Source organism: Rhinichthys klamathensis, unplaced genomic scaffold, assembly GCF_029890125.1.
Source record: "Rhinichthys klamathensis goyatoka isolate OS25496 unplaced genomic scaffold, OSU_Roscu_1.1 h1tg000845l_1, whole genome shotgun sequence".
In the NCBI taxonomy this organism is placed as follows: Eukaryota; Metazoa; Chordata; class Actinopteri; order Cypriniformes; family Leuciscidae; genus Rhinichthys; species Rhinichthys klamathensis.
The window spans coordinates 98,859-120,811 of record NW_026607219.1 but is presented as its reverse complement, the minus strand read 5'-3'; the positions used below and the strand labels follow the sequence as shown (position 1 = coordinate 120,811).

Here is a 21,953-nt window from a genome sequence, read left to right as displayed (position 1 = left end):
GAAACTACCAGTGCAACTATGTATAATACTTTTTATATTTTTAGCAAATCTTAAACATCAGACTGGTTAAGTGCAACAGTCATTGTTGTAAATGCTGCTTCTGTAAGTCACAGCACCAACAGTTTCTAAACTAAGCGATAGCAAACAGTTTCCGATAGGTTAGACAAGAAAAACTATGCCCAGGTTAAGACTCAAATTAAGCAGAAAATAATGAATCTAGCAGAAATTCTTTTGGTCAAATAACATTTACACAAAAACGAGTGAGTGTGCAATAACAATAAGGTCTGCTGACTGTAGGACAATATAATGCACATTTACAGATCCCAGCCAGTACAACACAATGCAATACAATAATAATAAAAATGAGCAAACTGTAATGCACTGCATCACAGCAAGAAACCAAAAACTAATAAGTGACTTCTATTCAATATTTTCGGTGAAAAAGTATAAGGTCTGTTTTTAAGTGGTGCATGTTTAAGTGGAATATGCCTCTTTTTGGCCCAAACTCACCCTGACTTTTTTTATGCAAACACTATTCTCATGAGAGGCACTAGAATTTGTTACTAGTAGCAGGCAACACGTCTTTCCCAAAAAGTTGTGCAGAACCTTAATGTGAAATGGTTGTACATGAGAATGAGATAAACAGACATTGACCATCATAAAAGAGTTTCTCTCGTGCTCAACAGAGGGCGCTGTGTCAGTGACCGTCTGCTGTAACAGCGCCCACTAGCTGTGAAGAGGACTGACTGCAGTAACAGATGGGTTGTGTGTGTGTGTGTGTGTGTGGACGTCAGAGTCAGTTTTTGAAGGCTCCACAGTGGCTGGCTCTGCAGATAAACTCCTTCAGCATGTTGCCGTCGATCTGCCAGAACGCAGCTGTCTGCGTGACCTCAGTCAAGTGGTTCACACAGAATTTAAAACAGAACTCCTCTAGATCCTTCATATGAAAGAAAGCATGAATGTTTAATTATGAGGGACTGAACAAGCGAGCAAGAACAATCAATATCACCAACTATGATTATCATTAGCTTACAGTATTGATGTTCTGTATTACCTTACAAAAATATTGTACTTTTTGATTAATTGCAAAAAAACTAGCAAATAAAATGAGACCGAGAAGAGCTAATAGTCTAGTAAACCGGGTGCTCTAGTAAGCCAGGCCTCCAGGATGGTTTTGTTTTACCTCAGCATCATATCTGATGGCAGCAGACAGCAGAGAGAAGGCGTTCTCCACCGTGATGCCTCTCTTTATGATATGCTGGCACAACTTCTTCAGCCTGTTTTCACAGTATGAGGTTGCCAGATCCAGTAACCCTGTGACAGACAGCCAAATCCATTCATTTTTTTTTTTAATGGCTACAACAAATGCTTTGCCCTTTCTGAATTCTGCGTTGTTTTATAACATGCATTGTGAACGTAAGGTTGACTTACAATAGTGAAATTCCAAATATTTTTCATTGTTACAAGTTACAGTGTATACAAAATATACAGAAGCATACAGTACTAGATTACTAATACTTAAAGTTGGCATGAAACGGCGATAGTCTTTTCCTCACTATTGCGATATATGGCCGAGTGAAATGGCTTCAGGAAAGACACAAATGTAGGGCGGGACTGGATTTATCCTTCAGGAATTGAGTGATTCTAAATGAATGCCAGTTAGCAGTCAGGACATATGAATTTCAAAGAAATAATTTGCATGGATAAATCTTTTAGAATAAACACTGCAACATTCTGTAAAAAAAAAAAAAATGTACCGGTAATTGTCAATTTTGATTTAATGGTGACTTTAATATTTTATTGTGGTTTTATCATTTTTAATAATAAAGAACAAAACCAGTTATAATTATTATCATTACTATTTACAATAATATAATAATTATTTACAAAAACAATGTTAAAATAATAAATGTTTAAAATGCATAATACATAAATTATGATTAACACATTAGTTAATATGATTATTATTATGTACAATATAATAATCACTTACAACACATTAATAACAATAGTGCATAATTATCAGTTATTATTATTAGCTAATTATTATTGATGTATTATTGTTATTGTAAATAATAATTATATTATTATAAAGAAATACTACTATTGCTGCTGCTACTACTACTACTAATAATAATAATTAAGTATTATTATTACTACTACTGCTACTACTACAAGAATCATTATGTCATCATTAATTTACCGGTATATAAAATTCTAGTGATTTATATTCCAAAAAAACAATAGTGTGAATGGCAACTTGACAGCAAAAATGGACCAACATGAGATGAGTCCACAGTAAGGCCATGTTTTTTCCACCTGGTTTAGTATTGGTCCATTTAAAGGGGTGTTAAAAAAAATCCCCAAAAAGAGTGGTTATTGGTTTCTTTTACTCATCTATGAGTATTTTTCTGTAAACCAGGTGTGAAAATGGAGCAGAACCCACCGATGGCATCCTCAGGAGGAAGATCCACACTGTCAGTGTAGAGGAACTCCAGGAAAGAGCGGTACACTGGGTACGAGAACTGGTCGATCTCGATCACCTCCTTCATATCCTCATTCCAGTGTGACTGAAACATTGATCTGAAGTGCTCACACCTGAAACGAGTCAGAGATTAAAGGATTAAAGAGGAGGAAGTGATCATTAAGCTCTTGAATATACCAATTATTAGTCATGACACTGAAGTGAGGTAATCACCTGATTTTGAGAACAGCTTTATGGACATGGATGTACTTCCCGTCGATGCTGAATTTGAGGTCAGAGGTCTCTGGATTGTCAAACTCTTTTTTAAGCGACTGGGCCACAGTCAGGAAATCATCATGCTCTGATAACAAATACAGCACAGTCATGTAACAGCAGAGACTGTAGAATCGGTTCTAATGCACATCAGTATATGAATGCATTAAGATTCAAACAACAAAGCAGCCGAAGCGATGATGGATGCCGGTGTTCTGACGATTCATGCTACCCATCGAGATTTGCTACTTACTGGTTATGCGCATGTGCAGACTCAGTTTTTTTTTAACAAAAGGTACATTTTCATGTGTTATAAAGTAATTTCCCTTTAAAAAATGATAACTACCATATGAATATTTGTACGGTCAGCCAGCTGAAGAAGAATAATTGAAAGTTTCAGTTACTAAGGAAAGGTGTGCTTTGACAAGTCAATATTTGATGATAATTTTTACTTTTCACACCGTTTAAAAAATAAAAACAGTAGTCTACAGTATACAGTAGCTACTCATAACTTAGAATTGTATTATAATTGTATTTCACATAATATTAATCGACATTCTGTGATCGATTCGCACTACGGTAGCATTTTTCGACAAGGCAGCACAAATCGTCAGAACACCGGCACAAACTCACCCATGGCAAGCAGCCGCCACATGACAGAGGGCGTGGCGAAGCAGGCGAAGACGTCGTCCGTGCTGGTGAAGTGTGTGAGGTGTGGCAGCACGATGGGCTGTCCGCGGCACTGCCCCCACATGTACACCTGACCGCTCTGGGTCTTCGCTGCAGAGGTGTGTGTGGAGTGACAGGCGGCGATCTCCACAATCCTGGTGCAGGGAGGAGGCGGAGTCAAAAAGCAGGAAGCAATGGAGAAGGCCAACGTGGAGGAGAGCAGGGACACGAGGAAGGATACATGCAGGAGGAGAGGGCACAGAGGGGAAAGAACCAAGAGAAGGGGAGGGAGACATCAGTCAGATTCTTATACGAGTCTTATTGTCCCAACAGTAGAGATTACTGGGTTGTTAGTTCCATTATTATGCATATTCTGCAAAGTATTATTAGCAGAGATAACTGCAGTGACCCCACAGAGAGGGTACGAGAGAGCTGATCCTCATACTACACTCAAAACAGGATGACTTTCAGGAAGTTCCCACCAGACGAACAGGAAATCTCCCTGGGATGCAACAATTCGGACCAACAATGGCGCTGACTGAATGCAAATGTCAACATCATGCAGCTTTCACCAACATGAGCTCTTTACTGTGAGCTCTTTGGCCCAAGTCGGCTTGAGTGAGTCATCTGCCAGAAGCTAGTTACTTAAGTTTATTAAGTTTTAAATATGGAGTCGTATGGTATGGATTACTTTTATGATGGATGGATGCACTTTTTTGGACTTCAAAATCAGGAGAGCCATATCAGGATATTATTTAATAACTCTGATTGCTCGCTTAGCAACATGCTAGGGCCAAACTCTTCTGAAATCAAACATAAGCATGTGTGTGATGTGCAGGAGAAACTATTAGGAGGGAGTTGCTGTTCCAAAATCAGTCATAGGATCCATGTAGGTTAGGATTCTACACTATATATTACAGGCAGTTCATTGGATTAAAGAAGTGCTATTTTAGTATAATTTTAAATATTAAATATACTTTTATATTATTTACTAATCATTTAAATGAGTTTTTATTTTAGTTGTATTCATTTTGCTTTGCGCTTTTGTCTTAGTTTTTTCCATACTATGGAAGTCCATGGGGTCCATCAACTGTCTGGTTACCAACATTCTTCAAAATATCTTCTTTTGTGTTGAACAGAAGAAAGAAATTCATACAGGTTTAGAACAACTTGAGGGCGAGTATATAATGACAGAATTATTTTCATTTTTGGGTGGACTATCCCTTTAAAAATAGCGATACTGTTTTGGGAGACAGTGAGTACTGTAGGTAGGTAATAAAAAAAATAAAAGATTTATTCTCAAACTCCATTACCTTTCTTTCTCAGTCATGACCTGAACAGGGCTGAGCTGGTTGCTCTTGTTGCCGGTGCCCAGCTGGCCGTAAGTGTTTGCACCCCATGCATACAGCAGGCCCTCATCAGTCAGTGCTAGAGAATGAGCGTAACCTGAGGCAATCTGTAAAAGTGACAAGCACATATTTTACACCCACTTACATTTTTTAAAATCTGTATAGTCGCATGGGTTGTGCAGAATAACAAAATGCTTGCTTTATTGTTGCCAATTCTTAAAAAAATCCAGTCAGATTTTTTTTATGTTTTTGAAAGTTTTTATCTTATGCTCACCAAGGCAGCATTTATTTGATCAAAAATACAGTAAAAAAAAAAACCCAAGTAATATTGTGAAATAATATCACAAATTAAAAAAGGCGTTTTCTATTTTAATATGAATTTTCAGCATCATTACTCCAGTCTTCAGTGTCACATGATCCTTCAGAAATCATTCTAATATCCTGTTATAGTGCTCAAGATACATTGCTTATGATCAATGTTGAAAACAGTTGTGCTGCATAAAAAAAAATGTTTTGCTGGATTTTTTTAATGAATAGAAAGTTTGAAGAACAGGATTTTTTTTTTGAAAGATAAATCTTTTGTAACATTATAAATGTCTTCACTGACACTTTTGAACAAATGTATGCATCATTGTTCAATAAAAGTATTTATTTCATTAAAAAAAAACTCTTACTAAACCCAAACCTTTAGTGGTTTGGCTTTAGTAAGAGTGGTTATAACAGTAGTGTATATTAGTATGTTACATGTACAGCTGACAATCTGTTTAAGAAGATAGCAGATCTTCTGGTCCGTACCTGCAGCACACAGAGGCCTTGTAGTGCAATCAGACGACACGGAGTCAGCTGGTTCCCATTGTTCCCCAACCCCAGCTGGCCATTACCATTGTAACCCCAGCCATAAACCTGAAACACCAACACACATTTCACTACTAACAAGCAAGCGACACAGCTACAGTGAGATGACACACATGCATACTAAATAGTAAATGAGATGACACACATGCATACTAAATAGTAAATAATCAACACAATGTTTTAAGCATCAGGTTGGGTCCTTACAAAAACAATGCGGTATGAATGGTTAATTTCATCCCTTACCTCACCATTATCCGCCACAGCCATGGATGAAGTCTGTCCACAGGCTATACTAACCATCACTTTGTTCTGCAGGCAGTTGGACACCTTACGAGGTGTTGGCTGGTTGGCAGTGGACCCTGAACCCACCTGACCACAGTTGTTGTAGCCCCATGCAAACACCTAGGACAACTTTATAATTAGCAGGGACATTAAATTACAAATATTCATTCATAAAAACGCCAGCCTGGCTGTCTATGAACATGGCTGCCAATGTTTTTAAATACATTGCTATAGAAAATACTATTTCACTGTACATCTAGAAGATTTAATGAAGCTGAATATCAATTATTACTACAGACAAACACACACAAGCTGATCTTGGCAGTTCCACTGAGAACAAAAGCCCTCTCAGCTTAGAGAAAAAGGTCACATGCTCCTCATTACAGCAAGCATGACGAGCTAAGCGGCTAACTCTACTTGCTAAACATGGGGAGAGAGAAGAGGGGTTTGTCAAACCTAAATCCATCTAATACCCTTTAATATGTAACCTACATTTTTAACCCAGTGCTTTCTAAAGAGACTGATAAAAGGGAAATTGTTATATGCGAAATAAACAGGAAGGATTTTGCTTGGATTATGGGATTAGCATGTGACACAGAGCAAAGTTAAGATATTCCTATATTCTGAAACTATTTTAGTCAATGCTATTAGATTCCCAGCATGCCACCAGTTTAAGACATGGCTGTGCTTCAATAAGTTGGGCAATAAATCTGGGTATTTCATGTGTATAATGTTTATAATGTCTGTAAACATTACATTTTATTTAGTGGTATTTCACATTATTCTAAATGAGCTGGTGCAACTTACAGTTAGGTGCCACTTATTTTCCAGAAAGCACGGTAGATAAACTTGTCAACCAACATATACTCATCTTGTGCCACAGATGGGTCACAGTGGCTGACTAATCGATATTAGGTTAAATCTGCAGTCTCTTATGGCTAAAAAAAAAAGTCATAATAATTACGGAATAAAAAGATGCAATTGAGATAAAAAGTCTAACTTATGAGATAAGTCATAATTATGGCATGTTGAAATTATGAGATAAGTCATTAAAATAAAAAAGTCAAAATTATAAGATAAATTCAATTAAGACAAGAAGTAAGTATGAGATAAAAAGTCATAATTATAACAAAAAAAAAAGAATGTAATAATTTTGACTTTTTTATCTCATAATAGACTTAGAAGCTCAATTTCAACCTGTAATGTCATACTTATTATTTTCACTTTTTATCTGATAATTTCGACACTTTATCTAATAACTGCAATGTTTTATGTCATAATTTTTTTACTTTTCTCTCAGAATTATGACTTAGTATCTCATAATTTAAAATTATGTCAAATTATACTTCGGTAAATCTTTAATCACTTGTCTCAATTTCCACTTTTGATGTCATTATGATTTAACAAAGCACTTGTTTTCCTTATGTGGCAGAAATGGGCTTCCATGCTCATGCAGTTCCCAAGCCATTTCGCCAAAACAGTTCCCAAGCCTCACCTCACCCTCATGGGTCAGAGCCAAAGAGTGGTGAGAACCACAGGCCACCTCAGTCACCCTCTTGTTCTGCAGGTTAGCAGACACCAGAACGGGAGACACACCTTGATTGGTCGTCCCATTGCCCAACTGACTGTATCCATTATGCCCCCATGCATACAACTCCCCCTCTGTAAGGAGACAAAAGGACTTTGAATAAGACAAAAGTGTCAAATACATACATACATCTATTTAGATAGAACTGTAATGCAACCATGTTACTTGACAACTTTGTTTGGAGACAAATAAGTAATTTCACATTACGCCTTCACTAGAACTAGATTTAATCAGATTTAGATATTGAACAGAACTACTCACCGTCTGTGGCCAGCAGAACATGAGGACCACTGCCATAGCTCAAACTGACCAGCTTCTTTCCACTGAGACAGTCCAGCTTTTTAGGAACAATGGTGCTCTGACTGTCTCCAGTGCCCAGACAGTTACTGCAGTTCACACCTAACACATACACCTGTGCCAGGACATTCAGATTAGTTTTCATATAAAGGTACAGAAGCCTTTTGCGAACCTTTATTTCATTACTACAAACTACTGAAACGGGTCATGTAAGCTTACACCACCAAGACCCACACAGATACTATTGGTTTCTTCATCAGCTTACTTCGTCATTGTGGGTGATGTAGATGGCCTCATTAGCAGCTACTCCAAAGATGCATGCCTGTCGAATGGAGGCGAGCTCCTGTGCACTCAAGAGGGTGAAGAGAGGCCACTTACTCACATCCACCATGGCCAAGTGCAGGGGACAGGCTTTGGAGACGAGAAGACACCTGAAGATACCCGGCAACTATGTGTGCCTTTGAAACTGGACACACATGTTAAATGTCAGGGATTCGTAGGGATATAACTGCACTGGCATTACTGCATTAGAACCAAATTTGAGCTGAATTGAGCTGGATGATGACGCTACTGTCTTCTGCAGAGCTGCTTTTTAGCTGAATCAACTTTGTTTATTAATTGCTGAATTTTGCAACATCAACAACGTTAGTGAATCAAAAGTGAACTGAATCAAGCTGAATAATGATACTATTGTCTTCTGTAAAGCTGGTTATAGCTGAATTAAACTAATTTCATAATTGATGAACAAGTTATTGAACTGAACTGAATCAAAAATGAACTGACTTGAACTGAATAATGACAGCAAAGTTTTAATTTGTCTCAGGTTTGATGAAGTCTGCATCATTGATTCTGTTATTTTCCTGTTTATTACTGTAAAGCTGAAACAATCTGCATTGTATAAGGTGCTATATAATAAAGGTGGGTTGACTTAGGGAAGTGTTTATTAAAATCCACACCTTAATCACATTTTAGTTTTTTAGTTGCACTTAAATAGTTCAGTTACATATGGACTGTTTAACAGTAATACTATTTCATGTAATGTCTTAATACTTATAATTATTTTAAAAATACAAGTATAGTTTAGAGAAGTTTCAGATGAGGTATATGTTACACGCCAGAATTATGTTTTGTTGTTCAATTGCAATGAAATAATTTCTCCAAACAGGTTTTGCAAGTCATCCTCCCTGGATCAACCTGATGTTAATTGCCTTAACAAGGATGACAGCTTCCCACTGCTCTAGTAGTAGTCTAAGGTCTTTTACCACTGTAACACAGCAGTTGTCACACACTTACACAATTTAAGCAAGTACAAAAAAACTTTTGTGTGTGATACAGTACAGAACTGATGGTTCATAAAGCCTATTTGCCAGTTGCTTTGTCACTGAAACACTTCGGTACAGTCGTTTATAACGACGAAACTGCTGCAAAACTCACTAACGTTAGCTAACGTAACTTCCAGCTTCCATTGTCACTTTTACAGCTGATGAGGGATCAGTCACTACCTTGTAGCAAATAGCATTAAAACAAAACAAACAAACAAACAGCGGAAACCACTATCTGCCTGTGTTTAATGTCCATGTGAAAGGAATCGGTTCAAACGTATCTTCTTGCAGGCTCGCGTTACTAATGCTCGGTTAGCCTGACAGCTCCGGCATCGCTCCATCAGGACATGAGGTGGATTCAGCCTACAGAAAAACGGTTATCATCAAGTCAACGCAGCAAAACCTACCTAATTTCTACAGGACGTCGAGACCATTTAATTAGCGAGTTGTCCAGTCCAGTACCTCTAGAAATGCTTTCAGGCTGCAGCGCCAGCAGGATATGCCCACGGAAGCGCGTTCACGTCAGCGAGGAAACAAACGTACTTGTTTCCTGATCACGGTTGCTACGGATGCGTGAACGACGGCTAAACTGTCCAATCACAGACTTCTTGTAAATCACTCCTACTCCACTGATTGGCTAGTAAGAGTAGGTAGGAGATAAAGTGGAATAATGATTAAAGGGGTGGTATAATGCCCTTTTCACAAGATGTAAAATGTGTCTTTGATGTCCCTAGAGTGTGTATGTGAAGTTTTAGCTCAAAATGCCCCCCAGATATTTTCATATGGTAATGAAAGGTTAATAACACTGATGTTTAAGTACTTCACTCTGGTTCTAAGCCTAAACTTGACATAAACTGTAAACTTGTCCCTCAAATCTGATTGGTTGATTGGAAAGTTGATCCAGGAACATGTGGTACTTGGTGAAATCACGTTCACCATTTTGGTCATAGCATGTTAAAATTGTCACTTTTTGAGGGTGAGCAAAAACGCACCGTTTTGTGTGCGTTTCTTTAAATGTAAATGAACCGCTGCTCCCGGCACAGAGGGTGGAGCTTCAACAGCTTGCGTCATTTTACGTTTTATGTTCAAACCTGAGTCAATGATGGAGCGACTCAAGAAGTGACAACATGTAGAATGCAACAGGACATTTCTGATTGGTTAGTTGATGAATTTGTGTAGCTGATGTGTAGCTATCTTCTAGTCATTAGTATATTCTGTCTTGATAATCTATAAATTGTATTCAAGGGGCGGGGTTTATGTAAATTCTAGGGTTGGTGATGTCACTAACCCAGGAGGAATGTCATGTAGTCCCTACCAGCTGTTTGTTGTAATGCTTAAAAAGCTATTTCTTTAAAAGCAAATATCTCCCTTTGCTTTGAACTTTGAGCGTCATAACTTTGCAGATGTTGTTTATGCTCAAACAGCAACATTACACACAAACTAAAGTTAGAAAAGTGAAATCATAACATTAATTTCAGTACATATTTAATGTATGTAAGCCAGCTAGTAGAGACTATGGTCTTTAGCCTCCTTGTTAAGAGCGCCCGCCTCCCACACCAGAGACCAAGGTTCGAGGCCACACAGAGCGGGGGGAGTAGGACCTGAGGGGTTACATTGGTGCCGTGACCCAGATGGGAGTGATGTTTAGGGGGGTGAGTGTAACAGAAGTCAGTTAGTAAGAGCTGTACATAAACCTCACTCCCCTGATCTTAAGAGGTGCTCTAGAGACTGCAATATTAAGCCTCCTTGTTAGAGTGTCCGACTCCCATACCGGAGACCGGGATTCGAGGCCCGCACAGAGCGGAGTGAGTAGGACCTAAGGGGTTACATATGTATGTATGTATGTATGTGTGTGTGTACAGTATATATACACTTTTTAGTTTAAGAGTAGACTTTTTCCTGCCCATTCATTCATTGACTGTACATTCAAGCATAGCGACAGGATCATTTATATTTACAGTACAGTTTAGTTTCTGGGATTCCCCGAGAAGGTTGGCCCGCATGAAAAGTTGACAAACCTGTTTAAAAATCTTGACCAACTCGTCTGGCAGTATCACACGCTCAGTCCTGAGCTATAATTTCAGCTGTAGTAGTTCACAGTGTCGCTTCTACTTTGCATATGATATCACAGGAAAACAGAAGTAGAAGAGAGAAATCGAGGATCCTGGTGCCAGATGCCATTTTGAAGGTACAGAGATAAGCAAGTTTAAACAGGAACGCGTCTTTCAAACCAGGATGGGTGCCATTAAGTCTAAACAGTTTAAAAAGACTCCTCAGGTTGTCCTCATGGGTCTGGATTCAGCTGGAAAATCCACTTTGCTGTACAGACAGCAGAGGGGAGTGCTGATGGACACCTCTCCTACCGTGGGCTTTAATGTTGCAACTGTAGAGTTGAACAAGAAGACCTCACTGACCGTGTGGGATGTTGGGGGACAGGGGACTATGAGGCCCAATTGGAGATACTACCTGGAGGGATGTAAAGTACTGGTGTTTGTGGTGGACAGCAGTGATCATGCCAGAATGGGAGAAGCTAAGAAAGCCCTGAAGAAGATTCTGAGTGATGAGCATTTGAAAGGAGTTCCCCTGATGGTGCTGGCCAACAAGAAAGATCTGCCAAACTCTATGACTATTAGAGACGTGTCGACATTGCTGGAACTGGATAGTTACACAGATCGGGTTTGGGAGATCCAAGCTTGCAGCGCCATGAAGGGACTGGGTCTCCAACAAGCCTTTCTCTCTATAGCTAAACTACTACATAAAGCGTAAGGAAGGTACTATCTCACTATCTAGGGAAAACAAAAAATGCAGTTCAAACTTATAGTATCTTGACAGTCTCCTTTTATTTAATTGGAACCTCAGAACGCAAAGTAAAGAGGTTTGATCATGGTACTATCATACTAAAACCACACCAAGAATGGAGAGGAAAGATGACTGACTGATTTAACGAATGCACTTGTTCACGGTTTTTGTATCCTGTAAATATTATGTTTTTTTTACTTGTCTTCATGTTCTGCACTGCATCTATATATATATATGTGTGTGTCTGTGTAATTTAATGCCCTGTTCATGTGTCTCCTGTAGTACAGATTGTCACAAAAATTTTGATGACAATCATGTGATACTATACATAATTTTGAAATAATAATTAAAACTTGAGCGCAATTCATAGAAACGAGGTGCTTTTTAAATGCAATTTCATTCTAAAAAGGGGAACCCTTTACAAAAATGTCCAATAAGTTAACATTAGTTAATGCATTGACTAACATTAACTACAATAAGCACTGTATGCGTTACAGTATAGTTTTGTTTACACTAGTTAATAAAAATAAAACATTGTTAGTTCATGCCAACTCAATTAAATATTAACAGGTACAACATTTGATTTTATTAATGTATTAGTAAATGTTTAATTAACATTAAATCAGATGAATAAACGTTAGGCATGTTCAGACATGTTAACTGATGTAGTTAACTCATTTTAACAATTGGAACCTTATTGTACACTATCTATAAAATAATGAAATTGCATTATTATTTACACATGAAGCTGTAGTGAAATTGCAATGCCTAAATTGTGTAGCAAGTTAGTATCTGAAATTACAATGATGAAGTAATTCCTTAAACTTATTTCTTAGTCAGACCTGCATATAACGGACTATGACCAAAATACAGCAGGAAAATAATTATGCTGTCATAACTTGGCAAGAAAAACAGCCAACTCAATACCACAGTCTGTGTAAAAAGAAACATGATTCATCCTTATATTAAGGAGAAGCAAACAAGTGTGATGAAACAAACTGGCATAACTTTTTATAGTCATATGGAATCAATTTGTGGTTTCTATCATACTGGATAAGGTAGTTTGGTAAGGATTAGCAGGGAAACATGGGCCTAGAAAGGTGTAAAAGAGCTACTGCAACACAAGGGATTCAGTTTTAGGTTGTCATAGACAGGAATGCAGATAGTACAAGAAAAATTATGTTGCTATGAGTTAGTAGTTTGTGTGAGCTTCCTTTGTGTCTTTACCACTGCAATTATGCAAAGATAACGAGCGTTCCTCTGTGTATCCAATAAATGTGTATAATACTTCAACTGCATCACACCCAGTTTATACATCTCATTCTATTGAGTTTAAGAGACTGATTATAACTGCAATAATAAATATAGCAGCAAGCAGCAATTATCGGGGCCAAGCACAAAGAACACAAGTCATGCCAACGAAAAGAGTTTCGTCTTTCGACATGAAATTTATAACTTTTTCAGTCTGAAGATGATCTGACTCGAATTTGGTGAAAATCGGACAAATGGTCTAGGAGGAGTTCGAAAAAGTACGTTTTTAAAGAAAGTCAAAACAAATAACAGGAAGGGAAGGCTGACAATGGCAAGATTGGTATCCATGTTCTCAGCATGACCCAAGGGATCCATTAAAGGGATAGTTCACTTTGAAATTAATTTCAGCATGTCGAGTCATATGATACCCAATTTTCCCATATCGGCCATCTTGAATTTTTTCCGTAAAATTCTGTATTTTACGAACGCATTGGCGTATCGTTACGAAACCCGGTATGTGTCTTCAGTACCATGCTATACCATTGACAGTACTCAAAAAGATTCTGGCCAGCAGCACCTTGTACCGAAGCGCCCGCAGATCACTTGGACGTGACTGTGGTTATAAGAGGTAAAAACTATATAAATACTGTTCGTTTTCTCACACAAACCGCTCGTTTCGTGTCTTAGGCCATCAATGTGTACTTACATTTACAAGTCATTAAATCATGTTTAATTTGGACTTCTCTGTGCATGCTCTTTGAGGTGGTGACCATAGACCTGCATTATATGACTGACAGACAAGAACGGTTTGACCTAAAAATATCAAAATTGAAACTACTGCGGAAACAAAGACACCTACATCTTGGATGCCCTTGAGGTAAGCTAAAACATACCAAAAATTAATTTCAAAGTGAACTATCCCTTTAAGACCAGTTTCATACCAATAATCTAACTTATTCAAAAGTTATTATCCTTTTTGGAAATTTCATTGTATCTTTTGACCACAAGGTGCCACTGGCCAGAATCTTTTTGAGTACTGTCAATGGTATGGTATGGCATGGTACTGAAGACACATAGGCTACCGAGTTTCGTAACGATACGCCAATGCGTTCGTAAAATATAGAATTTTACGGAAAAAATTCAAGATGGCCGATATGGGAAAATTGGGTATCATATGACTCGACACGCTGATCTGAATCTAAAGAGAACTTTTGTGAATTTTGGGCACACTGTTCAGAAGTTATAAGCCAAAAAAGCCATTTTTCGGATCTCCTGACCACTAGGTAGCACTGCACCGAAACTGTGCAGGTAGCCTCAGGTCATGGTTGTAATAACACATCAAGTTTAGTCAGAATAAGCTAGAGTCATGTTAAATTTTCCGGGCACTTCGCTGAAATTGTTCACGCGCTATTCAAGAACGGTTTGACAAATCAACTTGAATTCCATAACTTTTTGTTGGCATTGTCTGAAGATGATCTGGATAAATTTGTAAAAAGCAACGGCCTAGGAGGAGGAAAAGTAGGCTTTTCGGAAAATTCAAAATGACGGAAACATTTTCGTGATGGAAAATGACGTCATAGGGTGCAATCGAATCGTCTTGAGATTCCAAATTTGCTATGGTGACAGTTCAGACTGTCCTCTATCTGTGTGCCAAATTTCATAACTTTCCCACAAGCGTTTCTATGGGCTGCCATAGACTTCCAGAGCAGAAGAAAAGGAAGAAGAATAAGAACATTAAAGATTACAATAGGTGCCTAGCTACGCACCTTCGGTGCTTGGCCCCTAATAATTATATGGTTAATTACTAATTATCAGGCTTGCTCTGATTTTATCTGTTCTTCTTCTTTGGATACTGATGCATTCTTCTTAAATCCCTCCATGACTGCCAGAGGAGGAGTCCAGGCACCAGCACCCAGATCCCGTTGAAGAACACCAGGTAGACCCACAGGTACAGCCAGTTGCTGGTGTTCAGGTTAGGGCTTCCGATTATCCAATCTGGACAGAAGGTCATCCAGCCCCCGTACAACTCACACACACACAGCGTGATCTGAACAAAGTGCCTGGTTCAAAATAAATAAATATATATATATATATATATATATATATATATACACAGGTCCTTCTCAAAAAATTAGCATATTGTGATAAAGTTAATTATTTTCCATAATGTAATGATAAAAATTAAACTTTCATATATTTTAGATTCATTGCACACCAACTGAAATATTTCAGGTCTTTTATTGTTTTAATACTGATGATTTTGGCATACAGCTCATGAAAACCCCAAATTCCTGTCTCAAAAAATTTGCATATTTCATCCGACCAATAAAAGAAGTGTTTTTAATACAAAAAAAAAACTCAACCTTCAAATAATTATGTTAAGTTATGCACTCAATAGTCAATACTTGGTCGTGAATCCTTTTGCAGAAATGACTGCTTCAATGCGGCGTGGCATGGAGGCAATCAGCCTGTGGCACTGCTGAGGTGTTATGGAGGCCCAGGATGCTTCGATAGCGGCCTTAAGCTCATCCAGAGTGTTGGGTCTTGCGTCTCTCAACTTTCTCTTCACAATATCCCACAGATTCTCTATGGGGTTCAGGTCAGGAGAGTTGGCAGGCCAATTGAGCACAGTAATACCATGGTCAGTAAACCATTTACCAGTGGTTTTGGCACTGTGAGCAGGTGCCAGGTCGTGCTGAAAAATGAAATCTTCATCTCCATAAAGCTTTTCAGCAGATGGAAGCATGAAGTGCTCCAAAATCTCCTGATAGCTAGCTGCATTGACCCTGCCCTTGATAAAACACAGTGCACCAACACCAGCAGCTGACATGGCACCCCAGACCATCACTGACTGTGGGTACTTGACACTGGACTTCAGGCATTTGGGCATTTCCTTCTCCCCAGTCTTCCTCCAGACTCTTGCACCTTGATTTCCGAATGACATGCAAAACTGAGCAACAGTCCAGTGCTGCTTCTCTGTAGCCCAGGTCAGGCGCTTCTGCCGCTGTTTCTGGTTCAAAAGTGGCTTGACCTGGGGAATGCGGCACCTGTAGCCCATTTCCTGCACACGCCTGTGCACGGTGGCTCTGGATGTTTCTACTCCAGACTCAGTCCACTGCTTCCACAGGTCCCCCAAGGTCTGGAATCGGTCCTTCTCCACAATCTTCCTCAGGGTCCGGTCACCTCTTCTCGTTGTGCAGCGTTTTTTGCCACACTTTTTCCTTCCCACAGACTTCCCACTGAGGTGCCTTGATACAGCACTCTGGGAACAGCCTATTTGTTCAGAAATTTCTTTCTGTCTTACCCTCTTGCTTGAGGGTGTCAATGATGGCCTTCTGGACAGCAGTCAGGTCGGCAGTCTTACCCATGATTGCGGTTTTGAGTAATGAAACAGGCTGGGAGTTTTTAAAAGCCTCAGGAATCTTTTGCAGGTGTTTAGAGTTAATTAGTTGATTCAGATGATTAGGTTAATAGCTCGTTTAGAGACCCTTTTCATGATATGCTAATTTTTTGAGACAGGAATTTGGGGTTTTCATGAGCTGTATGCCAAAGTCATCAGTATTAAAACAATAAAAGACCTGAAATATTTCAGTTGGTGTGCAATGAATCTAAAATATATGAAAGTTTAATTTTTATCATTACATTATGGAAAATAATGAACTTTATCACAATATGCTAATTTTTTTAGAAGGACCTGTATATAAAATGGATATTTTTAATTTAAAAATAGGTTATTAATTTAAGACAAAACATTGCACGATCACAATTAGGTAAATTCTTATTTAGACTTAATGGATCTCACATGGATTGGATTTACATTAAAACAAATGACTGTACTTACCTGTAGTGTTTGTCTTTAATGATGGCATAGACCAGAAGCAGGGCCAAAGAACCATCTAAAACCACTGTCAGAAGTTCTAGAGATACTATTGTCGGGTCTGAGTATAACCAGCGCTCATCTGCCTTGCCATATTCTTTCCCTGTTGAGTATTTTAAAGGGTTAGTTCACCCACAAATGAAATTTCTGCCAGTAATTACTCGCCCTCATGTTGTTCCAACCCCGTAAGACTCCCGTTCATCTTCGAAACACAAATTAAGATATTTTTGATGAAATCTGAGAGCTGTCTCACTCCTCCATAGGCTGCTTGGTAATTGCATCAGTGTTTCTCTCATTATAAGTGCCTTGAAAGGGATTCTCATTGCAGAAAGGGAAATAAAGATCAGCCAATTAGAAGATGACACTGCTCTTTTTTTAAGAGGTGCCTCTTGGGTCTCGATTGAAATCAGCACTGTTGAGAGATTTTCTAAAGCTTCTGGTCTTTTTAAAAATTTGTCTAAATGTGAACTACTTTCAATTAAACAATGTAACCCAACTATAATTAATAATATTCCAATTAAAGAGAAGATATCTTATCTAGGTATCTCTATATGTAAAAATCGAATTGATAGATGTGCATGTAATTTTTCCCCTATTATGGAGAAAACGCAAAGAAAATTTAATTTATGGCTGCAGAGAGACTTATCTCTGAGGGGAAGAATATTACTTGCCAAAGGGGAATTTAATAATACTCTTAAAATTAATTGGGCCAAACACTTTCTCAAAAATCCAACCTCTGTTTGGAACTTCATTCCACATAATATTTTCTCCAGATTTGGTGGTTTAAATTTGTTATTGCTTTGTAATTATAATGTTGAAAAAATACCAGCTAAATGATCTACATTTCATAAGCAGATCCTTCTCGCCTGGTCTCTGATATACAAGCACAACTTTTCTCCTCACAAATATTTTATATGGAATAACAGTGATATTCTGTATAAAAACAAATCTCTTTTCTTCCAGCGCTGGTTTAAGGCTGATATTTTGCTTGCAAGTCAGTTGTTTAATGCAAATGGCCATTTATTAAACTATGAGGAATTTCTTAACCGTTTAACATTTCCATTACCCCTAAAGAATTTGCTATTGTTTTTAATGCCATACCATCTGCAGTTATTAGATTGTTTTTGATGCCATACCATCTGGAGTTATTAAATTGTTTCGACATATCCCTTACCCCTCTTCTTTACCTCCTTTAGATCCTAATATTACAGTGGTGGGGAAATATTGCTTTTCATCCACTTCTTCTAATAGATCGATACGTTTATTATTCCTTAATGAATGTGTATCAATTCCAAATGTCACCGTTTATTGGAATGCTTTTCTTACCGATATTGTCTGGAGAAAGGTTTGGTTGATTCCGAATAGATATTTAATTACTAATACGATAAGAGAAGTTTCCTTTCGAATTGTCCATCGTGTATATCCTGTTAATACCTTCTTAAAGAAATTCAAGGTATTAACGCAAACTGTTCTTTTTGTAAACAGCACCCAGAGACTATAGTGCATTTATTCTGGCTTTGCCATTACTCTAAATTATTGTGGAAAGACTTTTCCTGATTTGTTATTGAGAACATAGATAAGGATTTTTCTCTACTTTGGGAAAATGTTTTGTTTGGAATTGTTAATTGGAAAAAAGAGCAATTACACAAAATCAAAATATTCTTAATTTTTTTTTTTTTTTTTTTTTTTTTTACAAAATTTGATATACATAAATGTAAATTTTCAGGTCAGAAACCACTTTTCTATATTTTCCTTACTGAAACACAACATTACTTTGGGACTATCTCTGACCCTGACAAGGTGGTTTTAAAAACAATTGAAATATGTAAGTCTTTTGATCTTTTCCTTTGATATGTAATCTTTTCTAATTAGTTATATACCACTGTCTTGTTTCCTTTTTTTTCCAGTTCATCTTCTCTTCTCAGTTCTCGCGCATGCGTCGTGGCGCTCTGGTGAACTCACGTCAGAGGCTCACACAGAAGAAAATGAATAGTTGAATAAAGATGTACATAACTTTTCCCCACATAAAGCAATCTTGTGGAATAATGCTTATATTACAGTAAATCGGAAATCTCTTTATTTACAGAGTTGGAAAGACAAAGGAATTTACCTTTTGTCTGACCTTTTAGATCAGTCAGCTCAGTTTCTTTCATATGAAAGTTTTATGAATAAGTGGGCATTTCCTATTAAATATAGAGAATATTATTCTGTGATAAAAGCCATTCCCACAGGTCTAATGATGTTAATGAGAAGCCATATGTTATCCCTTAACATATGTAGAAGTGATCCTGTACTTTATTTAAATGGTGTAGACCTTAATAGTAAAAAGTGCTCCAATAAATTTATTAGAAATATATTTTATAAAAATAGGTCTTTTCAGCCTAGAGGGAAATTTTTCTGGAATATTTGCTTCCCAGAGATTATCTGGAAAAAAGCTTGGTTGCTTCCATTTCGGTTTTGCATACCTAACAAATATAGAGAAATACACTTAAAAATACTTCATAACATTTATGTTAGTAATTACACTTTATCAAAATTTATGGAGATTGATGAGAATTGTTCATTTTGTCTGAATCAGCCAGAAAAAACTCTACATCTTTTTTTTTAATGTCATCATTCAAAAAAATTGTGCCAAAATTTAACTATATATTTTCAACGGAAATCAGGTCAGAATTGTGTATTAACACCCAAAGATGTTATCATATATTTTGAGTCAAAAACTACATCTGTAAATTTTATGATTAATCTTATGATTTTATTAGGTAAATTTCACATTCATAAGTGTAAATTTAATAATTCTAAGCCTTGTTTGAAGGTTTTTTTGGCTGATTTTATGTTGTATATTGAGTCTCTTAAATGTATAGATAATAAGAAATGCACTGATACAATTGTATTTGCCAAAGAATTGAAGATAATTGAACAGTGAAGAATTATATGATGTTTCTCATTTTCTTCAATACTGATTACTGGTTTGTAATTTTCTCGTAGCTATTATATTATACACATAGTTAAACTTAGCCCCTTTATTTAAATTTTATTTTTTATATTTTTCTTTCTTTTTTCTTTATACTTTAGTTTAGTCTCTTACTTATTTATGTTAAACTAATTTTGGAAAATCTTGGATTGTTGTCTTTTTGGATGTCATGTTATTGTTTGTATGTTATGTCTAATGTCTAATAAAAAAATAAAAAAATAAAAATAAAAAAAAAGAGATGAATCATATGCCTATGCCAAAAAAAATAAAAAATAAAAAAAAAATTGTTGAATAAAGTCGTTATTTTTGTTGTTGTTTTTTGCACACAGAAAGTGTTCTCGTCACTTGATAAACTTAAGGTTGAGCCACTGTAGTCACTTGGACTATTTTAACGATGTCTTTACTAACTTTCTGGGCCGGCAGATGAAATTACCAAGCAGCCTATGAAGGAGTGAGACAGCTCTCAGATTTCTTCAAAAATATCTTAATTTGTGTTCCGAAGATGAACGAAAGTCTTACGGGGTTGGAACAACATGAGGGTGAGTAATTTTAATTTTTGGGTGAACTAACCCTAAACAGTAACATGCATTACATTCATAAGACGATGCAAAGTAGAAGTTACATTTCCATGGTTAATAGACAAAGTTATGGAACTGCATTCAAGGAAGTGGCTTCAGGAAGACAGTCAACAATAATAATTATGTGAGAATGGCAACGTATACTTAGTTTTTAACCTAGTTATAAAATTATTTAAAGGAACAGAGCAACCAAAAATAAAAATTGCCATTTACGGTCTCAATACATACTATGGACACAAACTATTGCTTAGTCTTGAAACAAAGCACAAAAGTAGTAGACTAGTTATGGTGCCATTTTTTGTCCTTTTAGAGCACTGTATATGTATTACATCTTTTTTTGTGTGGGGTGGGGAATGATACCAGTGCGAGTACATGATGACAATCTAACTGTAGGCAGAACTACTTTTTAAACTAAAGTCAAAATAGTTTCACAATTTCTGAATTGATTTATTTTATAGAATCTCTTATGTTCAGTCAGTGAATGAATGGACTTTGAACATTGCACTAATCTTGCTAAACATAATACAAACAAACACCACTAGATGTCGGACTACTCTATTCGTCTAAAATCAAATTCTTCTTCTTCCACCTGACTAAACCTAAGTCAACGGCTCTACACCTGAGCAAACAGTTTAATCAGCGCGAATCACCTGTTATTTTCCTTTAGGTGATGACTGTTGCAACACAGCATACTCACATAGTTCTGCCAACAGATTGTCAGAAGTTGCTACATTTCCAACAAGTGACATGTAGACGAAGGGTCCCTCCTGCACGGTGAAACAGACAAGAGGCGAGCGGGGAGTTTACAGGCAGGTAACGAAAGCGTTCTTGAGCAATGCACCTTTATACTTACCAGAGTAAAATGAACTATTGCGTCGTAAAATAACCACACGAGGACCCACCGATCACCAGCTGAACATTTATTCCCCCATTTTTGCGCGAAAGCAAACCCGACAGCAAATTGAGCCACACACGCGAGTAGAGAATAAACCGTTACTTTAGTGAAAAGTACGGGTTCAACGGCTTCTGCCATTATACACACTTGACTTGACTATACAGAGTCAGACTCAGTGCACGTTTGGATAAGTTCCCAGTGGTTGGTTGAATGACATCTCGACTCCGCCCATCGTTCTAACGGTGGAGCTTTGCAGCCATAGGCTCGCGCAGAACTCTCTCCACTTCATTCCGTCCACGTCACCCAACAGAACATGTTTTGGCGCCAATTTATCATGTTTTATTTCACTGAGTAATCTTTTCGCCATTACTTCTTAATTATATTCAACGTACATCGTACGTATATACTTGTAAAATATTCCACTTAAAACAGTGTCTTGGCGTCAGTTTGTAGGCCAACGCAGAAATTTAATTAGCCATG

General features: G+C 37.3%; 3 protein-coding genes and 1 long non-coding RNA gene across 4 annotated transcripts; 1 reads left to right on the top strand and 3 right to left on the bottom strand.

The window, feature by feature from the left end:
• Positions 1 to 430: 430 nt before the first annotated feature.
• Positions 431 to 9,615, bottom strand: rcbtb1 (regulator of chromosome condensation (RCC1) and BTB (POZ) domain containing protein 1). The gene is made up of 12 exons (XM_056243787.1): positions 9,507 to 9,615; positions 8,043 to 8,243; positions 7,742 to 7,892; positions 7,388 to 7,554; positions 5,854 to 6,012; positions 5,551 to 5,658; positions 4,720 to 4,862; positions 3,371 to 3,561; positions 2,699 to 2,825; positions 2,447 to 2,598; positions 1,184 to 1,314; positions 431 to 937 (listed from the first exon to the last, which is right to left on the bottom strand). Exons 2-12 carry the CDS (start codon positions 8,166 to 8,168, stop codon positions 797 to 799), a joined length of 1,596 nt encoding a protein of 531 aa, XP_056099762.1. The 5' UTR covers positions 8,169 to 8,243; positions 9,507 to 9,615; the 3' UTR covers positions 431 to 796.
• A 1,466-nt stretch (positions 9,616 to 11,081) lies between these two features.
• arl11 (ADP-ribosylation factor-like 11) lies at positions 11,082 to 12,259 on the top strand. Its single transcript, XM_056243791.1, has one exon. It carries the CDS (start codon positions 11,335 to 11,337, stop codon positions 11,863 to 11,865), a length of 531 nt encoding a protein of 176 aa, XP_056099766.1. The 5' UTR covers positions 11,082 to 11,334; the 3' UTR covers positions 11,866 to 12,259.
• Positions 12,260 to 12,575: 316 nt separating this feature from the next.
• Positions 12,576 to 13,521, bottom strand: LOC130078257 (uncharacterized). Its single transcript, XR_008805909.1, has 2 exons — positions 12,985 to 13,521; positions 12,576 to 12,905 (listed from the first exon to the last, which is right to left on the bottom strand). It is a non-coding gene; the product is annotated as an uncharacterized LOC130078257 (long non-coding RNA).
• A 554-nt stretch (positions 13,522 to 14,075) lies between these two features.
• ebpl (EBP like) lies at positions 14,076 to 21,631 on the bottom strand. Its single transcript, XM_056243774.1, has 4 exons — positions 21,432 to 21,631; positions 21,276 to 21,345; positions 16,991 to 17,129; positions 14,076 to 15,209 (listed from the first exon to the last, which is right to left on the bottom strand). Exons 1-4 carry the CDS (start codon positions 21,609 to 21,611, stop codon positions 14,978 to 14,980), a joined length of 621 nt encoding a protein of 206 aa, XP_056099749.1. The 5' UTR covers positions 21,612 to 21,631; the 3' UTR covers positions 14,076 to 14,977.
• Positions 21,632 to 21,953: the final 322 nt, after the last annotated feature.